Genomic DNA, 20,648 nt, shown 5'->3' with positions numbered 1-20,648 from the left:
GATTTGGCAACTTCTCCTATTGCTCTAAGAACCATAGTTTGCTTGCAGGAGCGATATATTTGCGCTAATCCAAGACAAAGGCTGCGGGCCGAGGGGAGGGGGAAGCGTGATGTCAGGAGTGGGGAGCCAGGCAGGGCCCTCCTCACTGTCCTGTTTCACTACTATGCGGGCGGAGACGCGGGGGATGGCTAGTAACTAATAAAGGAAAGAGTCTTCATGTGTTCAAAAACAAATATTTAATCCAAATAAACAATTTCAGACTTCTGATGTTGCCCATTATCTACCCTGAGTTATGGTTTGTCCCATTTTCAAACTTTCACCCAATCCCTTTGCACCCTAACTGTTGAATGTTTTTGACTTGTGGTTAACAATTTTAAACCTTTGCCACTCAGTTCACCATCAGCAAATACTGATTTGTTTCTTGATCATAATATTTGGCCACTATTGGGTACAGACAAACAAAGTTTACTTTATTTGCTATGAATTCATTTTAAATCACACATATACAGTATGAATGAGGGGCCATGTACAGTGCTTTTAGAAAGTAACCAGACCCCTTTTACTTTTTACATGTTGCAGCATTGTGCTGAAATTGGTTAAATTCATTTTCCCATATCAAACAACAATTTAAACCCTAGAATTACTAAACAAAAACAGGATTTCAGCAATTTTTACAAATCTGTAAAGAATACGAAAAGTGAAATATCACATCAAAACAAGTTTTCAGACCATTTCCTACATGAGTACATTTCAGACCAAAATATTTAGTTAAAGTGTAAAGTTTTTTTTGGGCATGATGCAACAAGCTTCACACACCTGGATTTGTGGATTTTCTGCCATTCTTCTCTACAGCTACTCTCAAGCTCTGTCAGGTTGGATGGAGACCACCAGTGAATAGGAATTTTCAGGTCTCTCCAGAGATGATAATAATAATTCTTTGCATTTATATAGAGCTTTTCTCACTACTCAAAGCACTCAGCAATTGCAGGTTAAGGGCCTTGCTCAAGGGCCCAACAGAGCAGAGTCCCTATTGGCGTTTACGGGATTCAAACCCGCAACCTTCCGATTACTAGTACAGAGCTCTAGCCTCAGAGCCACCACTCCGCCTAGATAGATAGATTGGGTTTAAGTCAGGGCTCTGTTTGGGCCACTCAAGAACATTCACAGAAGTGACCCTAAGCCACATTTGTGTTGTCTTTGTTTTGTGCTCAGGGTCATTGTCCTATTGGAAGGTGAACCTTTTGCTCAGTCTGAGGTGCACTGTACTCTGGAGCAGGTTTTCATTAAGGATATCTCTGTATGTTACTCCGTTCATCTTTACCTCAACCCTGTCTAGTCTCCTACTCCTGAACTTGAGGATTTTGTTTTGTGGTACAGGTACAAAAACTTATAACTCAACATCGACAAGATTGAAGAGCTGGTGGTGGGCTTCAGTTGTGCCAAGGAGCCTCTGAGACCAGTCACCATCCAGGGGCAGGACATGGAAGTGATGCAGAGCTACCAGTACCTTGGGGATTCACAGAAACAACAAATTGGACTGGTCTGACAGAAGGGCCAGAGCAGGCTGTACTTGCTAAAGAGACTCAGGTATTTTGATGTGTGCAGCAAGCTGCTGGAAATTAAATATTCTAACAGACCATAGTAGCCAGTGTGTTGTTCTACACTGTGGTCTTCTGGGGAAGCAACTTCAGCACAAAAGAAACACAATGTCTGAACAAACTTATCATGAAAGCCTTCTCTATCACAGGGTGAACCCTGGAAACACTTAAAGCTGTTGTACAAAAGAGGATGGTGGCAAAATTGGATGCCATCATGAAAAATCCACTCCATCCTCTCCAAAAGTTGCCAGTACTCAAAGCTCTTTTCATTGTGAGTGGGGAGCCACTTCAACCACCACTAATGTGCAGAATCCACCTGGATGATACGACATGAGCCATTTTGTGCTAGTATGCTCACCACACATTAGCTCTTAGGTGAAGGGGTGAGAGGCAGTTAGACATAGAATGATTAGGGGGCCAGAATGACCAGGCCATGGAAGGCAATTTAGACTGGACATTGGGAAACAAACTGCTCTTTACTAAGGATGCCTAGGGATTTTTTATGATCACAGAGAGTCAGGACCTTGGTTTTACGTCTCATCTAAAAGACAGAGTCTACCAAGCAGTACACTGGGACCCACATTCAGACCACAAGGTTAATGCTCTTTGCTGGCTTCACCAACACCTCTTCCAGCAGCAACCCAAGCTGCCCTAGATGGTTTCCGATTCAAGTACTGTTCAGGTCTGAACATGCTTAGCTTCAGGTGGATGACCTCTTCTGAAGTGGATGTGATATTATGTCTTCTTCTCCTCCTACTTCTTTGAATATTATTTTTATTGTTATCATATTTTTGTGGTGATAAAACTACAAAACATCAGGAACCTACAAAACATCATTATGAGCAGCTCGGCGTGCCATAAAATCGTAATGGCATTCGTTCTCAAAGGTGACCTTCTACTCCTTGCCGGAAGACAGAGTGGGATTCTTCATAACTGCTTCTCATAAGCTTCTAGTCAGAGTTTTAGTGCAGTTCCTAGGCGTAATTCTGAGATGCTTGTTAAATACTAGAACAAGTGCAGAGATTTAACCCTTCAAGCTAAATTCACAAGTCAGCAGCTCCAACCAGTGCACACCCCTAAGGAAAACCATATTTCGATTTAATATCCCACCAATTATCAAAATATGACATTTTATAGGATATTAATTATTTTATGTCCTCCATTGAATTTCAAATAGAATTTTTAGTCAGTTTTAAACTATATAGACTTTGAAATCCTGGTTAAACCATGGCATGTTTCTGGAATACTAACACAGGAACTTAACAGATAATACACATTCTAATATTTTATACAATGATACTACACTTCTAATGTAAATGAAGAGTTTCTAGCCCAAAACTGCTTTAATAAATCAGAACTTGTCATATTGTTCTTTAAGTCAGTGGACACCATAAGTGAAAGGCACCTAATGTTTTAGAAAAAAATATATTTTGCCAAGTTAGGCAAGCTGCCTAAGTAATAGCCATTTTACCTGTTAATTAGAGCAACTAAGCCGCTAATAAATCAACTTACTTTCTCACATCCAGCACTCTCAGCAAATGAGATCACCTGCTATCCTTAGTTCTAGTGGCAGCCTTCTCTCTTCCTAGAGTTACTGTCAGGTTCATAACTGAAATCAGGTATCACCTTAAAACCCTCAAGACAAATGCTGTATATTTCCCTATGGCAACAACAGGATACTCTGCATAATGGCTGTCTTGCCCTCATTTAGAGGGGCAGATGTTCATTCTCTTAACGACAAGATCATTATCCTTTAAAGTTGTCACACATGTGCGAGTAGGAGGAAGCTGAGCAGACCAAGTCAAGGTAATTACCCGCCAGGCCAGGTGGTGTCAGGGTGCACTAATCCCACTTCTGTTATCTCTGTAGGCCAAATATGAGAAAACCTACCAGACGCACCACCAATGATGTCACGTCTGGTTCTGGAGCCATGAACAATGTTACTTCTGGTTCCAGTGCCACAGGCAGTGTCACTTCCAATTCCGGCCATGGACGACATCACTTCTGGTTTTGGCCTATAAAGCTGCCATCATTTCTTCAGCACATCAGTTTGATTCAGGACTCAAACCAATGGGGTGGCACTGAGGCACAGTGGTAGTGCTGCTGCCTCACAGTTAGGAGACCTGGGTTCTCTTCCCAGGTCCTCCCTGCGCGGAGTTTGCATGTTCTCCTGTGTCTGTGTAGGTTTCCTCTGGGTGCTCCGGTTTCCTCCCACAGTTCAAAGACATGCAGGTTAGGTGCATTGGCGATCCTAAATTGTCCCTAGTGTGTGCTTGGTGTGTGGGTGTGTGTGTCCTGTGGTGGCTGGCGCCCTGTTTGTTTTGTTTATTCCTGCCTTGCTCCCTGTGCTGGCTGGGATTTGCTCCAGCAGACCCCTGTGACCCTGTAGTTAGGATATAGCGGGTTGGACAATGACTGACTGACTGACTGACTCAAACCAATGCACATGAGTGCGCTAAACAAACCCATTTGCAGCCAAGGAGAATATATGGGTGGCTGCCCCAAACCTTTTTGTGTGTGTCGATGCTCTTCTTTTCACAAAGTATATCACAAGTTTACAACGTATGGAGAGTGGGACATATTATATATATTTTTTCAATAATACATCATTATAGGCCAAACTTTCCAGGATGCAGGTTTCATGTTTTAATTAAAAAGAGGCATGGTTGGAAGTTGATTAAGGATAAATTTCACACAAACCATTGAAAATATTTCTTAACTGAGAGCAATAGATACATGGAATAAGTTATAATGCAGCATAGTAGGTAAAATTACCTTGGGGACCATCAAATCTTGAATGGAGAGCTTTTTTTTTTCATTTATAGGAAGAGATTGATAGACAATGTTGGGCTGAATGGCCAGTTCTTATCAAAACTTATGTTCTTAAGCACTTATAATCAACTTGATCCAAGCTCTGAGTGTCACAAGGAAGGATCCATCTCTAAATGAGATATACTGTAAATGCTCTCACAAATACACTACACACAATTACTTGATACATTCATAAAACTGCATACAGTAATCCAACTCACAGAACGGTACATTGAAGGGCCTAGTCCTTCATACGCACACACACTTCCTCATATTACTACTTTTATATACTGCAATTAATCTAACACACCATTATGTAAAAAACTGTAATTTAAAATTGAAAGAATCAGCATGTCAACTGCATTTAAACTTGACCACCAGATACTCTCATGGCACACATGCATACACTCACACACTTGTCAGAACTAAGCAGAAATTTACTGACACCTACAGAAAATAACATGAGACGTAAGAAGATCATGATAACCCCCACAGATTGAACCTCAACAGATGAAACTGCAAAACAAGTGTCTTGGAGAATTCCATCACAACTTTTTATAATAATCTCCTTTTTTATAGTCAAGTTTACATTATATATTATAGAAGAATGCATAGTTTGTGCAGCATATAGGACTGTAGCTATCAGGTGAAGCCTTTGCTTTGTTTTAATGAATTATCACAACACCAATTTTGAATGTAAATTTTATTTTATTTTAAGTCTAAATCAAACCACAGGACAAAATGGTGAGGTAATAGAGAAACAGTCACTGGATTTCCCCCAAAAAAAACATTAGGGCATGTGAATGGGCCTGACGTTGGCTGTTCATCAGACCCTTCTAACAGTAATTAACCAAGTAAGCAAACGCCTTCAAAGACTCACCTGTAGTGATTTCCATTTTGTCAAGCACTGATTTCTGGTGAGTGAGTTTCAGCCTGCCGCTGCTGAGGTAGAGAAGTAAGCTTTCTGATTTTGGTAATACATGCGTGTGAAGCAACAGTCCATCGCGATTCCAAGTGCGAAACTGGAAGCGGACTGTCAGGCCTTCTGGCAGAGACTCGCTAGGTAGCAACAGATAGCTGCTGGCATGGCTGAGGAATGTCACAGGTGTAATCCGGGGATTTGAACACGAAAATGTCACATTGCCCTGCCAGAGAGAAAGATTATTAACAAATCATGACTTTTCACACTTGATACATATCTTATCACTTGGCGTTCTAAAATATACACAATATTTGAGTATTTGCATAATTAGTTAAATTTGCTGACTAAATCATGCATGACATTAAGAAATTAGCTCATATAACCAATGCTATAATTAATGTGATGATCTTATGATAAGGGCCTGAAAGGAAGCAGCAAATTGAAGGGATACATGTTGCTATTAATTTTATTATAATATCGGTGGAACAGTACAATGAGTAGTTCTCTCTGTAAAGGAAAAGAAAACAAAAGCTTTAACAGAGCAGAAATGACAACTTATCACTTACCGGGATATTTAACTAATGGGCAAATACTAATTTCCCATGTTAAAAACACCACAACACCAACACAAAATATGACTTTTGAATACTATTTTTGAATTAAAGATTTTTAACTATTAACAACAGATTTTTCTTCAAAACCTCAGATCCAGAGCTACCATCCACCTATAGCTTCATCTGACTGACATAAACACTACTCTTGATAGAATCACACAAAAACATAGTAAATCTCCTACATTTTCCTTATGATACATTTAAATTGTTTAAAAAATGCCTGTAATTAAGATAAAAATAACATGAAACAGAGAGGAGGCCATTTAAAATATTTGCATTTAATTTAAAGATAGCTTTAAATGCACAGCAATAATTCATTCTGAGATATCGTTATATGGTTTTGATAGACGTGCCTGTAAATCATTAAAGATATCATTAAATGCACAAGAGGTGCTTTATCTGTCAGGAATACATGGCTGAGTGGTTTATTATTTTTGGTGGTTATCACTTTTTATCATGTTATGGTCAGGAAACACCTTGGTAGTTAAGTGTTGAAGTTTCCATTTGTTTTGAGGTGTTTTTAATTTTTAATTTCCTGTTGTTCGGGTTTTTCATTTGCTTCTTAAGTGCAGTTCCGATTGTGGTTTAGGACATGACACATTGTTGGCCAATGAAATGTAAGTGATCTCAATGCATGCCGGCAGCACAGTTCTGCTATAAAAAGGCTGTGCACACAACAAAGTGTCAAAACTTTAGCACTCAAGTAGCTTTTAGGAAAAAAAAATGTGGATTTTATACTTGCAGTTTGGTTTTGTACTATTAATGTGTTAAAAAACAATTTCAAAAGCCCTTTAAAATTTTTTCTACTCACAAATAAACAAATCTTCTGTTACTTGGGGCCTCAGCTTGCCCTTCTAAACACTACTACTGTATATGGATACATGAAATTATCTGAAGATAATGCACAGGACAATTTAAAAATATAAATCATTTTAGGATATCATGATATGGAGATGAAGTAACTTAAGACTTCCTTAAATAATTAGATATTGTTAAATGAGCTGGAAATGATTTAATGGTATCTGTAATTAACTTGATGATGTCTTCATAAAGTTTATTGAAATGAAGTACATTAAAGATAATATATGCAGAGGAATCATTTAAACCTATCTAAACATATTTAAAGATTTCTTTAATGATGTAAGAAGTGATTTAGAGATATTAATAAATGATTTAAAAATGTCTTTAATGGACCTGAAGTGGTCAAAAAATATTTGAAAATGATGTACAAGTATCTTTGTGCTGAGTGCGATGTAAAGACATGGAGATTCTTATCACGGAAAGCTATAAGAAAGTTAAACTATATTAGAAAGTTAAGATATCAAGATTCTATGATAGATAGATAGATAGATAGATAGATAGATAGATAGATAGATAGATAGATAGATAGATAGATAGATAGATAGATAGATAGATAGATAGATAGATAGATAGATAGATAGATGGGACTTTATTTGTCCCCAGAAGAAAATCTGGCTTTTTACCAAATGCCCTTTAAATAATTAAGTAAATATGCAAGCACCTTGCTACGATTTTAGAAAAATATGATATATCTTACTGTACCGAATCTTTTCAGCATGTGATAAATTCCACTTCCTTTTTAGTATTAACCGCTAAATACAGTGTGCATCCAACCAAACATTTGCTTTCCCAGCATCCATCATGACAGTTTAAAGTTTCACAGTTAGTGACATTAATCGAGCAGGTTTGATTGTGTCTTTAGACGTGGGGTGGGATCTGTGTGCATGAGAAGTGACAAGTAATAAATGCTCATCCAGAAGTACAATTAATATAATTCAGCAACAAGGAATAAGGAATGCAGGTGTTTTGGATTTCACAAGCAGAAGAGAAGCACATCTTTGTGATGTCTCGCGTTTTACATACCACAACAGAATGGAAAAAAGAGAATGGTCCAGCTGAACAGCTCCAGCTCCATCAGGCAGCACGTTATTGGCTGTCAGAGAAAGGAGTGAGCATAACTATGCTGGAAGGCAATCAGTCAGTATGAGAAAAGATTTTCAGTTGTTTAAACTGACATAGTCCAGAAACAAGATCAACAACTGCAGTAGGTACATCTGACATCCCCCATGACTACAAGTCATATAATGTGACATCACCGTAAGCATGTGCTTTGTTTACTTTATTGAATTGTTTGTTTTTGCTAATCATTATACTCTACAGGTACTTTCCTACTGCCTCCATGTTTGCTTGGGACATTTAAGACTAAACCATTTATTTATTTTGTGATATGTTTATCAAGAAAATCAAATATTAGCTAAAATTGTGAAGTTGTTCTTTTTTTCTTTTTTTTTGCAGAGCAGTATCTCAGTACAGAATGTATGCACTTCTAAGCATAAAAGTGTATACCAAGTGTCATTATTCATAATGCGGCACATTGGCAAAGTAGTAGTGCTGATGGCTCACAGTAAGAAGACCCAGCGCCAGTGGGGCACTGGTGGGATTAGGACTTTATTCTCTTTTTGATGTTGCACTTTCATTATCTAGTTCATCTCTTTTATCTCTTAAAAAATAAAAAAATGGTTACTTTTGTCAATTTGGTTGAAATGGAAGTACAACATTTTCCAATAAATCTCTTTATGAGTAAATTATTTATATAATAATAATAATTCTTTACATTTATGTAGCACTTTTCTCATTACTCAAAGCACTTCACACAGTAAGTGGGGAGCCACTTCAACCACCACTAATGTGCATAATCCACGCGGATGATTACGACAGGAGCCATTTTGTGCCAGTATGCTCACCACACATTAGCACTTAGGTAGTGAAGGGGTGAGACACAGTTAGTTAATTAGAGACAGAGGATGATTGGAGGACCAGAATGACTAGGCCATGACCAGGACATTGGGATACACCCTACTCTTTATGAAGGATACCCAGGGATCTTTTATGACCACAGAGATTCAAGACCTCGGTTTTACGTCTCATCTGAAGGGCGGTGCCATTTTTATAGCACAGAATCCCCATCACTACACTGGGGCATTGGGATCCCCATTCAGATCACAGAGTAAGTGCCAACACCTCTTCCAGCAGCAACCCAAGCTTTTCCTGGTTGGTCTCCCATCCAAGTACTGGCCAGGTCCAAACATGCTTTAATGTACAGGAGGTCTTTTACAAATATCTGTAAATAACTTAATAATACACATCAGTATCTGTGTTAAATAATACTTTGGAGAGGCACATTTATATTTAAAGATATTTTAAATTAGGTTTAATGGGATGGGGTGTGGGGAGCACCAGTGGCATGAGATCTTTATTCTCTTTTTAATGTTGCATTTTTCTTATCTCATTGTTCCCCCTTTTCTCTCTTGAAAAATAACAAAGTGTTGACAAATCAAAGATTTTAAAATATCTGAAAGATATATTAAGACAATTTGAAGGTGTCTGCAAGTTATTTGAAGTCATCTTTAAACTAAGTTTATGAAGATATCTTAAATTGATTTAGTAATCTCTTTACTGCATTTCAATATATTATTAAATAATAATTTTGCTCCCCATATGCATAAGGCAGTCAATTAAAAATGAAGAATAGCTCACCTAAACAGTACCAAAGGTCAGTAATGAAAGCTGTACTGGACCTCTAGAGGTGTACAGGTTATATCTGTAACTACATAATTAACACATGAAATCTTGGTCTAGAAGGACAGGGAGCCGATCTCCTCCAGAGATTGATACAGAGAACAATTATATTATAATATAGAGTGCGGTTGAAGGGTAAACTAAACAAAGTGAGCTTCTTTCCAGTAATTAATGCTCGACTTCTGCCATCCATTTTCACTCAACAGGCTTGACCTTTGCTAACTCAGCACACAAATCGTCTTCTTGGTTTTCTTGGCATTGACATTGAATTCGATCTTCACTGGCAGGCCTTGTAATTGAGTTTTCTGCATGCCTTTCATAGTGCCAGTTTGGCCTCATGTGTTTACCGTGTGTGGATTACATTCAGGCAGGATCCTAAAAAGAAATGCCAACTGCCTGTTTGCTTGCTACATGACATTTTGGGAAAGAAAAGAAATAAAGCATCTACAGGCTATAATGAAGATAAATATACTATTCTAAAAGTGTGCTGCTCTACTCTGTTGATTTGATAAAATATATTTATTCGGGAATCAGTCTCCTGGGGGATGTCATGCTTCACGAGATTGCTAACAGTCAGTTCTATCTGAAACTGAAATTAGCCATTTCTGCAGGTCAGCAAAGGACAACTGGGAATAAGGATGAATGAACCTTATTAGCGTATCTTTCCCATTAGGGCACTTACTTATTTCAGTCCTATCATCCACAACTGTTGAATAAAATACACTTAAGTAGTAGGTATATTATTCAACTAGCTTAACGCTATCCAATCTATTATTGCATTATTTTTTGTGTCTGCTGGGAAAGGGTACAGACCTTTTCGAAATATGACACGGAGGATCAGCAGTGCTGGATAATTAATCGCAGGGTTGTTTCTCGAATACAGAGGCTAGCTCAGCAGAGATCCCATCATGTGCTGCCTCCTTCCTGTGAAGAATACATCTCAAGTAATCTAGAAAAGCATAAATCCCTCACTACATGCAGCGATTTAGCAAGATGGCTCCATTTGTTTAATATTGGAAAGAAGATGAGATGTGAGGCTGCCTTTAATGTAATGAAAAGCTGATCCACATGCTTTGCACTTTCTGTTTGCTGCAAACGGAATACGATTTCTTCCTTGTTACTGAATTATTTTAGCCCAGACATTAAGCCTAGATGATTGCCATATTGTGCCTGCTGCTTAGCACTTTACTGACAGTAGCGATGTCACTACTTTAAGGAGAATGCTACAGAAAAGAGTATTTGTCTTTTGAAACAGATCGCAAAGAGTAGAAAAAAGTGAACACATTCCTGTGATAAATTCTACTGATTCTTTAATTTCATGTATTTTAATTTAGTGGTTGGTGAATCTTTCTGCCTTACAGATCCACTAAATGTGTGAGATGTTGATGTCTTATCCCCAAGTCTGCATCAGAGATTTGTTCAGATACTTCAGTTTTCACCCCACATCCCAAAGCTGCTTGTGAGTTAAAATTGTCCAGTCTATGAATGGGTCCTGTAATGGACTAGTGACCAGTTCAGAATGGATTCATGCTGTTGAGATAAGCTCTACCTCCCCTTGGCCCTATGTAAATTAAAATGATTCCAGAATAACGTGTCACTTATAATTCCAGCTAACAAATACACAATGCTCATTTACAGACATTAAATTAAAATAAACTATTTTTTTTACTAAAACACAATTCAATAAAACAGTAAAGCACAATGCAGTAAATATTTGGAAACAAAGAGAGAGGAGGTTCTTAATGCTCCTTATAGGAATCATATAAGCAAATGGTAATGTATAAATATATTAAGATGAGGCAAACAGCGAACCTCCTGTCAAGCAGAACTCCTGTTTGCTAAGCCTTCTCCTGACCATGTCACGTCTCTTGACACCATTGCTGCCATTGATTCCCTATGCTCAGCATTGTCCTCTTCCTTTGATACTATACTCACTAGGCCTGCATGTGAAAGATCCTCCTGCCGATGGCTTTCTGAGGCTCTAAGCATTCTATGGATATGGCTTAGGACAGCTGAAAGGAAATGGAGGCACAGGCTGACTTGGACAGGTATTAATCTTTTCTACTATCCTTCTCCTCTGCTTCTATCAGTTCTAAGGTACATTTCTTTTAAAACAACATTAGCAGCACTTTTGATACTCGTGGCTTGTTTTCTGCTTACACTTCTCTCCTCAACCCTCCACCACCTCCACCCTCAACCTCCTTGACTGCTGATGATTTTGTAACCTTTTGTCAGGAAAAGGTGCCTATCATCAGCAGTCAATTCTCATCACTACCTCTCTGGTAACTCCTCTCCTCAAGAAGCCCACTCTCAACCCAGAATAGTTCATTACAGGTCAGTGATTCTCCTATCCTTTCTACCCAAAACATTGGTACATGTTGTTTCTAACCAAGTCTTTTTCTTTCTTCTACAGCAGAGATTGCTTTATCCTAATTAGTCAAAAGCCAAGCAAAATGACACCTTTTATTGGCTAACTAGAAAGATTACAATATGCAAGCTTTCGAGGCAACTCAGGCCCCTTCTTCAAGCAAGATGTAATACAGAAACTGAAGTTTCCTATGTTTATATACACACTCTAGGACAAGAAACAACATTGGTAAATATTTAATTGAGAGATTTTGAACGTAAAAAATTAATAGATTCATTCAGGCTAGGGTTAATTTAGCAAGAGAGAAAAGAACAATGTATTGTCAAGATCTCTGGATAAGATAACTGTCCAACAAAGTCTTTTGAAGTTTGTAATGAGTTTTTTCAAAACAATGTGGGTCTGTAGACAGGTTGTCTGTCATTCTGAGAGATGTAAACAATCCTCATATCTGGCCATAAAACTCTTGTCTTTATTCAATCCATGTTGTAAAGTATTAAATTTTAGCATGAGTTTAACTTCCCATTCTTTTCTTTCTTGCTGTGTTTTGAAGTTGCCCATAAGCACTGTGACCTTAAAGTCCCTCTCATAGTGTCCATGGCTGTTGAAGTGGGCCGCCACAGGAACATCTGTGTTGCCATGTTTAATGTGGAACCTGTGTAAGTTCATTCTCTGGCGGAGTGTTTGTCCAGTTTCTCCCACATAGAGTGCAGTGTCAGGACATTTCATGCAGAAAATTAGGTAGACTACATTAGATGATCTGCAGGAAAATGATCCCTTGATGTGATGTTCAAGTCGGCAGTGTGGTATAACTATACGGTCTGTATCATAGATGTGGGCACATGTTTTGCATCTTTTCTGTAGGCATGGAGATGTGCCATTTTCTGTTGGTTCACTTAGGGAGCCTCGGACAATTAATTGTTGAAGGTTTGGTGGTTGTCTATATGCCAGGAGGGGAGGTTCAGGAAATACATTTTTATATGTATACAAACACTGAAAAATGTTTTTCTGAAAAATGACATTCCACCAAGGTGGCTCTACTTATAGTTTTTGACACGTTACAGCAGGCTAAGGCTACCAATGTGTCATAAATGGCTCACCCTGCTAGATCTCTCTTCTGACTCTGACATGGTCAACAACCAGATCCTCCTTGCTACCCTCTCTAACCTTGACACCACTGGTACTGCCCTCAGGTGGTTTGGTACCTCTTGGGAAATTTATACTATGTATCCTGGTATGGAGAGATATGAAGGGTGCACCAGATAAGCATAGGGGTACCCAAAGGACTGGTGCTGAGACTCCTTTCTATTCATCTCCTCACTAGGCCCTTTCAATGAGTACACATTCTTGGGGTAGTGGCTGATGAACAGCTGTTTTTGTTGCTATTGTCTCTCAGTCTTGCAGACTCACTCTATACAATATCCGCCAGATCAGACCGTATCTAACAGAATATGTATCATAGCTCTTGGTTAAGGCTTTGGTTTTGTCATGTATGTACTATTGCAACTCTTTGTTGGAAGGAATACCAGCATGTGTCACCAAACCACTGTAGATGATTCAAAATTCAGCAGCATATCTAGTGTTCAACCATTAGAGGTGGGCATGAGTCATTCCTCTTTTCAGAGCATTACAATGGCTGCATGTAGGGGAAAATATTAAGTTCAAATGCTTAATATTTTCCTACAGAGTATTCGACAGGTCAGCACCAATATATATGGAGGTACTCCTGAGATTCTGAGCTCCTCCTTGCCCACTCACATCTGCTGTTGAATGGCAACTGGTGATTTCAACACTTTGTGGTATCAAATCTTAGTCCAGACTCTCACATGTAGATCCTGGCTGGTGGGACGACCTGCCCAATTTCATTCAAAGTTATGAATCCCTCGATGTGTTTAAGAAAACACTCTTGTTTGGCGAATTTCTGTTTTGTAACTAGCTTGTATTCTGTTTTAAAACTAGCTTGTATTTTCTGAATTCTTCACTTGTGGTGATCAGTTTTGTAACCTTGTCCTGTTACACTTGTTCACAAACAGTCCCCCAAGATTTATGTTTACTCAATTATATTGACCTCTTTTGTATGTTTCTTTGGATAAAGGCAAATAAATGTAAATGTAAATGAACAGTGTTGACAGTGCATTTTTCACTATCCCTATGTCCCAACCTCATTCTATAATTTTTTCTGATCAGACATCGTCGGCATGCAGTGTCCTTAGTAGTAGTAAATGTTTAGTAGTAGTAAACATTTACTGTTTCCAATTTCTATGTAGCACACCGTTAGTGTGTTTAAAAAGGTACTTGGTACCCATCATGCCATGCTTTGCTGTGAATGTTGAAAAGGGTCATTCTCTCCTTAACTCTTCTCAACTGGTTATTCATCATTTTGCAGTTTTATAAATGTACCACCTTTTGGCAGCATATCTAACAAATCATATCTAACAAAACTGGGGTCATATCTACATGAGATACTAAGAAAAGGAAAAGAATGGCTCATCCCTTAAACTGTCAGGTAAATAATTCCAGATCTTGATACTTTGAAATTTAATGTTTGGTTTATCTATGTAATTTTAAGAATCCCTGCACCATGTGATCACTTTTTGCACTCTGGAGTAGAGAATTTTATTTGGAAGGTAAACGGAGAAAACCTTTCATGACTTACATGAGAAAGATATAATTTCATACTTAGTTGTGATCTTTACTGTCATTAACTGTACTATACTGTAGTCAGAGAAATACCTGAAAAGCTTCACAATAAAACATCACAGCAGTCATTCTCCTTTATAGAAATGAATGTGCTAGCCTTTGTACATCCTAAATAAGGAATCACTTTAATTTTTCAAAACTGCTAGGATGGATGAAAATGATTTTAGATGGTGTGGATAATGTGATAACTAGATACTCTTTTAAGTTAAAAGAATATGAAGTTAGGGGAACAAGAAATTAAAAAATTTCAGTGAAAAGCATATATTCAACTCAAATTATGTGAACAATTATGACATGTTCTAATGAAAGTACCACTGCCAATTATACACTGTACACATTTACTGTTGTGTCTCCGTTATTGTCACCATATTGCCTTTGCTTATTTTAACTAATTGATCTCACCGTTCTTGGTTCTCATTCACTCTTGCTTGCTGAGACGTTTTCATGTTTTTTCCTTTGCAGCCTCCCACATTTATAATTTATGATTGTATTATGTATTCTGTCTATATGATCTTGACTTAGCACTCAGTTCTTTTAATTTTGCTGGCTCTTTACTTCAAAATTCTCTGCTGTTCATAGACTCCATCTATTACTACTTCATTACCATTTGTTGTTCTGATCACATTCTGTCCAGTAAATTCTCCATCATCATTTAACACTGGGTGTCCACTGCGGTTAAGAATGGGGTACATGCCCAAGACATGCTGTCTTTGCATTATTGAACGTAGACTGGATTTACCATGGCAAAAATATTAATTATTTTGCATTTTCAACTTTGCTGAATGTAGCTGAAAGATGCTCCCTAAGTGAACCAACAGAAAGTGGCACATCTCCATGCCTACAGAAAAGATGCAAAACATGTGCCCACATTTATGATACAGACTGTATAGTTATACCATACTGCTGACTTGAACATCACATAAAGGGATCATTTTCTTGCAGATCATCTAATGTAGTCTACCTAATTCTCTGCATGAAATGTCCTGACACTGCACTCTATGTGGGAGAAACTGGACAAACACTCCGCCAGAGAATGAATTTACACAGGTTCTACATCAAGCACGGCAACACAAGTGTTCCTGTAGCGGCCCACTTCAACAGCCATGGACACTGTGAGAGGGACTTTAAAGTCACAGTGCTTATGGGCAACTTCAAAACACATCAAGAGAGAAAAGAATGGGAAGTTAAACTTATGCTAAAATTTAATACATTACAACATGGCTTGAATAAAGACAAGAGTTTTATGGCCAGATATGAGGACTGTTTACATCTCTCAGAATGACGGACAATCTGTCTACAGATCCACATTGTTTTGAAAAAACTCATTACAAACTTTAAAAGACTTTGGTGGACAGTTATCTTATCCAAAGATCTTGACCATACAATGTTCTTCTCACTCTTGTTAAATTAACCCTAGCCTGAATGAATCTATTAATTTTTTATATTTAAAATTTCTCATTTAAAGATTTAACAATGTTGTTTCTTGTCCTAGAGTGTGTATATAAATACAGGGAACTCCAGTTTCTGTATTACATCCTGCCTGAAGAAGGGGCCTGAGTTCCTCGAAAGCTTGCATATTGTAATCCTTTTAGTTAGCCAATAAAAGGTGTCATTTTGCTTGGCTTTTCTCTGAATGTAGTGAGAAATCACACAAAATGACACCTTTAATTGGCTAACTAAAGAAATTACAATATGCAAGCTTTCATGATAACTCTGGCCCCTTCTTCAGGCAAGATGTAATGCAGAAACTGGAGTTCCATGTGTTTATACAAATACTAGGACATATATTTTTCCAATGTTGTTGTTGTTGTTGTGTTGCTTCGAAAGCTTGCATATTGTAATCTTTTGAGTTAGCCAATAAAATATGTCATTTTGCTTGACTTCTTTCTACATTCATAATGGCTAACACAGTACAATACCCTAGTACTACAACTTTCCTGATGTTTTTTAAGTGTTTCGGGCTCTGCATATTCATATATTAGTAGCATTAATGGTTTTTAAAACTTAACCATACACCAGTCGTTCGCTATTTGTAATCTCTCTGTCTGAAAATTCGCTATCACAGCTCTTGAATATTTGTATCTAAACCTCCACATCGAAACACCGACACACCACATCTGCATTTCAAAAATTTGAAAAGACAAATAATGAACCTACACTCAAAAAACTGCAAAAGCCAAACATTTAAATTGCTCACCAGTGTAAAGAGCAGAACCAAAGAATGAAGCGAGTGGCTGGCATATGCAGTTGTTCACAAAACTGAGTTTCATGCTCTAATTGTTTAAAAGTGTTGTGTGTTTGATCATTCACTATTATCCTTGCACCATTAATTAATGAAAATGTTTACAAAGTTTGCAAATTACTATTCAGAATAGTTTCAAATAGGTCTTTATTACAACGGAGATGGAAGCCACTAGCAGTGTGTCGTAACAGTTGTCTTTGCAGGTGGTGAAAGCCTTACACTGCAGTGGCGCATCATGGATTTTTCTATATCCCTTTGCCTCACTTTAGCCAAAATGATGCAGCCGAATTAGTGGAGAAGCATTCTAAATGAAAGGGCACCAAGTTTTATTCCAAACAATTCATCTTACTGTAGCAGTAAGAGAAACACATATACAGTATCAATTTGCAGAATTTTTCCTACATAATCAGCATACATGAATGCAACCTTAGGAAGCTTGTGTTAAGTTCAGAATGCTGTAAGAGCCGGGCAATTTAGTTAAATTGGCAAGAAGGTAACATTTCTGTCTGCAGAAGCCCCTTTTACACATACAGTATAATTTAATTCACAATAAGAACTATGAGTAAATGTGACTCAGAATGTTGGGATGGTTGAATTGATGCTGTAGTGAGCAGCAGGTGTGTAAGGGGGAATCTGTCAGCACTGATGGAAAATGTAACCTGGCATGTTTCTTTATTGACGATTTTCAGAGGGTGCAAATAACAGAAACATCTAACAATATGTTAATATTAAATATCTAATAAGGGCTAGGGCCAGCCTTGACTTTTAGAACAGTTTCAGTCACTCCTAGAATGTCATCATACAAGATGTGAACTGTTCACCAATATTCAAGAAGAAAAGCCTCAGGTTCTTTGAGGTATGTGATCTACTCTGTGCGATAGGACTTTTGAACTTCTCATAAAATGTTTAGATCTGGTGTTTGAGAAAGCCATAGTTGATGTTTGAATTCATCTTGGTATTCATGAATCATTCCTAGGAATAGTTTTAATATGGTGTATTGTAGAATTATCACCTTGCAATAGGGGGAATGACATGAGGGGCAGTGTTTGTACCATAGGGTGCATCTTATCCTGTACAATGGCCTAATAGTCTATGTCTGGTATCTTGCAGAAAAATTATCAGACTCCTATGGGGATGGCTCCCCATACCATTATGGATCCCCCATCACGTTAAACACCCGGCGACAAACATTGTGCCCTGAAGGCCTTCGTTAGCTTTCTCCAAACGACAACCAATCCAGAAGCAGGAGACAGGGAGAAGCAGGAATCATCAGACTAAATTATTTTTACACTTCTCATAACTGAAGATTGTGTGCTACTTACACCAAGTTATGGAATTAATTTTAGGTTTGTGTAGCTCATAGTTCTTGTTGAGACTGTGTCATAGATATTCTGATTCAATTCTGTGGTTATTTTTGAGGCAATACCATTGGTAACTATTCTGTGAACGCCCGTCTGTCCCAGTGGGCAAGCTGCTGATGCAGTTTGTCCATGTTTGGTATATGTGGTCATTACTTTGAAGATTGCTTCCCCAGATACATTAAATAATTTTGCATTTTTTTTTTTTTGTGACTGAAGCCCCTGAATTTCAGGCATTAACTAGGTGGCCTCTTTTGAACTTTGAAAGTTGCCTCAAGTCTTATAAAACATATCAAAGCTGTAATTATCACACCTCTTTTATAACTGACACATTCTGCTAATTGCCAATTAACTCAATATGACTCTCCTATGCAGCTGCATTTGTAATCATGATTTCAAATGAACCTACTTTTTCCTGTGGTGTTTCCATTATTTTGCCCACCCAAAATGGTGGTGATTTGACATTTACATTTACAATTTACAAAATCACTGGTGTCCTATCTTACTTGAGACAATTAAGCACAAATAGGAATGAAACAGTGTTCATCGATCGAGAAGGTCCTGGTATCTCTGTCCTTTAACTAGAGATGGTAATCCAGAGAGCTACACAATTTGTTTTTTAGTAGTATAATTTACTCAGCCTCCTTATGCGAGAGATACTGGGAGTAACCTTAAGAAGGAGATGGAAAACCTAAGAAGTTTCAGGCCCCATCCTGCTTTTTTTTCAAGAAACCAGAAGTGCATTACTAGAGACACATTCCTAGTGTTAAGATTTGGTTGCTTTTTAAAATTTTATATTGCATATTTTTTAAATGAGTTTTTTTTTGCATTTTATGTTTTAACTTAATGCTAATCTAAATCTTGCACCTTACATTTTTTTTTGAAAACATATACGAGGGACGCTCAAAAAGTTTTTCTCAATTATTTTAACTCTATTTATTAAGAATATCAAAACAAATTATAACACTTTTCTATATAGTCACCTTCCTTTGCGATGCAATTTTGTCAGTCACATGACACTCGCAGACACAACCAATTAAAACTCCTACCTTCACCGTTTCCAACGAAGATATAAAAATATGTAAACTTTTTGAACGTCCCTCATATAATGACATTTGTTTATTTTTTTCATCTTTTTTGACACCTTCTTGTTTTTTATGTGTGTCACCATTTTGTGGAGTGGTTGTTAAGACATTACTATAGTAATAATGTCAGAACTTTAAGAGTTTGACATCAGCAGTGTAATGGTATAAAAGGTCACTACCAAGCAGTCCAGGGTCATCTGAGATTTGGATGAAGATACTTTACATCTGTGATCTTTTGCCTAGATTTAAAAAAAGCTCACTTTACTTAACGGTGCTTTTTGGTTTCTGTTTTGCACTTTGGCGAAAGATAGGGCTGACTTTTTGGTTATGAACTTCACTCAGTTTCTCATTTCTGATCCTTATTAAAAAAATCTATCTGCCTTGTTCTAAAGGTATAACACACAGAATAGGCAATTTGGTACACAAGATAGTGAAAAAAAAACCCAAGAGCAGTGTGATTGGCAAGAGTGATAAAAGGACTACCACTCTCGGTCATGTGGACCCAAGAGGACACTCAATGCCATCCAATCACAGTTCAGTTTGTCGTATTAATATCAAGTGGATAGAAGTCTCCACGAGAAGCTGCTCCAGGCAACCTATAGGGTCAATAAACGTACTTACAAGGCACATATCTGGAGGAGAGTAATGCTGCTCTGATGAGCGGGGAATGTAAATAAAGAAACCAGCATGTGTAGATTTAAGCATGTGGCATCAACTAAGCACTGCCTTAGTCATCACTGGAAGTGTGAAGAAAGGTCAGATGGGCAAATGAAAGAGAAAAAGAATGACAAAAAGAGAATTGCTGTGTGCATGCATTCCAGGAATTGGCACTGCCTATTGCATTGCGGGGCTGTCAAAAGTCAGTGATATCTTTATTCTTATGTATTGTTACACTCCCCCTCAGTTTTCTTTGCTGTTTGTTCAAAGCCAGACTGAACCACTTGTTTCAGATATTCAGCTCTTAGATAGTGTCAAGTGGTGACACTGTCATAGTAGACAGAATGAGTTTCTTTACATAATTATAGAGTAATTACTATTTAGCTATAGTGTAATTAGGGAGAGCTCATGCACCGTGTTGATGAAGCTAGTAAATTGCCACGCATCTTTTTGTTGTTTTGGAAACAGCAGCCTTCAGCATATAGTTTGCTTGATCTCTTTACTTTCTCCAAAGGCTTTTTTCTCCAGGCTGAATTGTGAATCAATACAACCGCCATGCGTACAGATTCATTAAAGAGCACTGTCCTCTTTTTGGAAAAGTTAACTACTTTACTTTGATGTGTTCTGGACAATACGATATGTCTATCTCATCACCCATTGTTTACAAATAGCTTCGGGTTCACATCAATTCCACTG

The 20,648-nt window shown here is 37.7% G+C and overlaps 1 protein-coding gene across 1 annotated transcript in view; it reads right to left on the bottom strand.

Annotated features, from left to right (window-relative positions):
• Positions 1-20,648, bottom strand: part of cntnap5b (contactin associated protein family member 5b) — a 544,617-nt gene that overhangs the window by 260,743 nt on the left and 263,226 nt on the right. Inside the window, exon 8 of the mRNA XM_028807238.2 lies at positions 5,290-5,554. Coding sequence (XP_028663071.1) covers positions 5,290-5,554 — 265 coding nt within the window. The remainder of the gene's footprint in view (positions 1-5,289; positions 5,555-20,648) is intronic.

This window comes from Erpetoichthys calabaricus, chromosome 8 (genome assembly GCF_900747795.2).
Source record: "Erpetoichthys calabaricus chromosome 8, fErpCal1.3, whole genome shotgun sequence".
In the NCBI taxonomy this organism is placed as follows: domain Eukaryota; kingdom Metazoa; phylum Chordata; class Cladistia; order Polypteriformes; family Polypteridae; genus Erpetoichthys; species Erpetoichthys calabaricus.
This window is presented reverse-complemented; position numbering and strand designations above follow the sequence as displayed.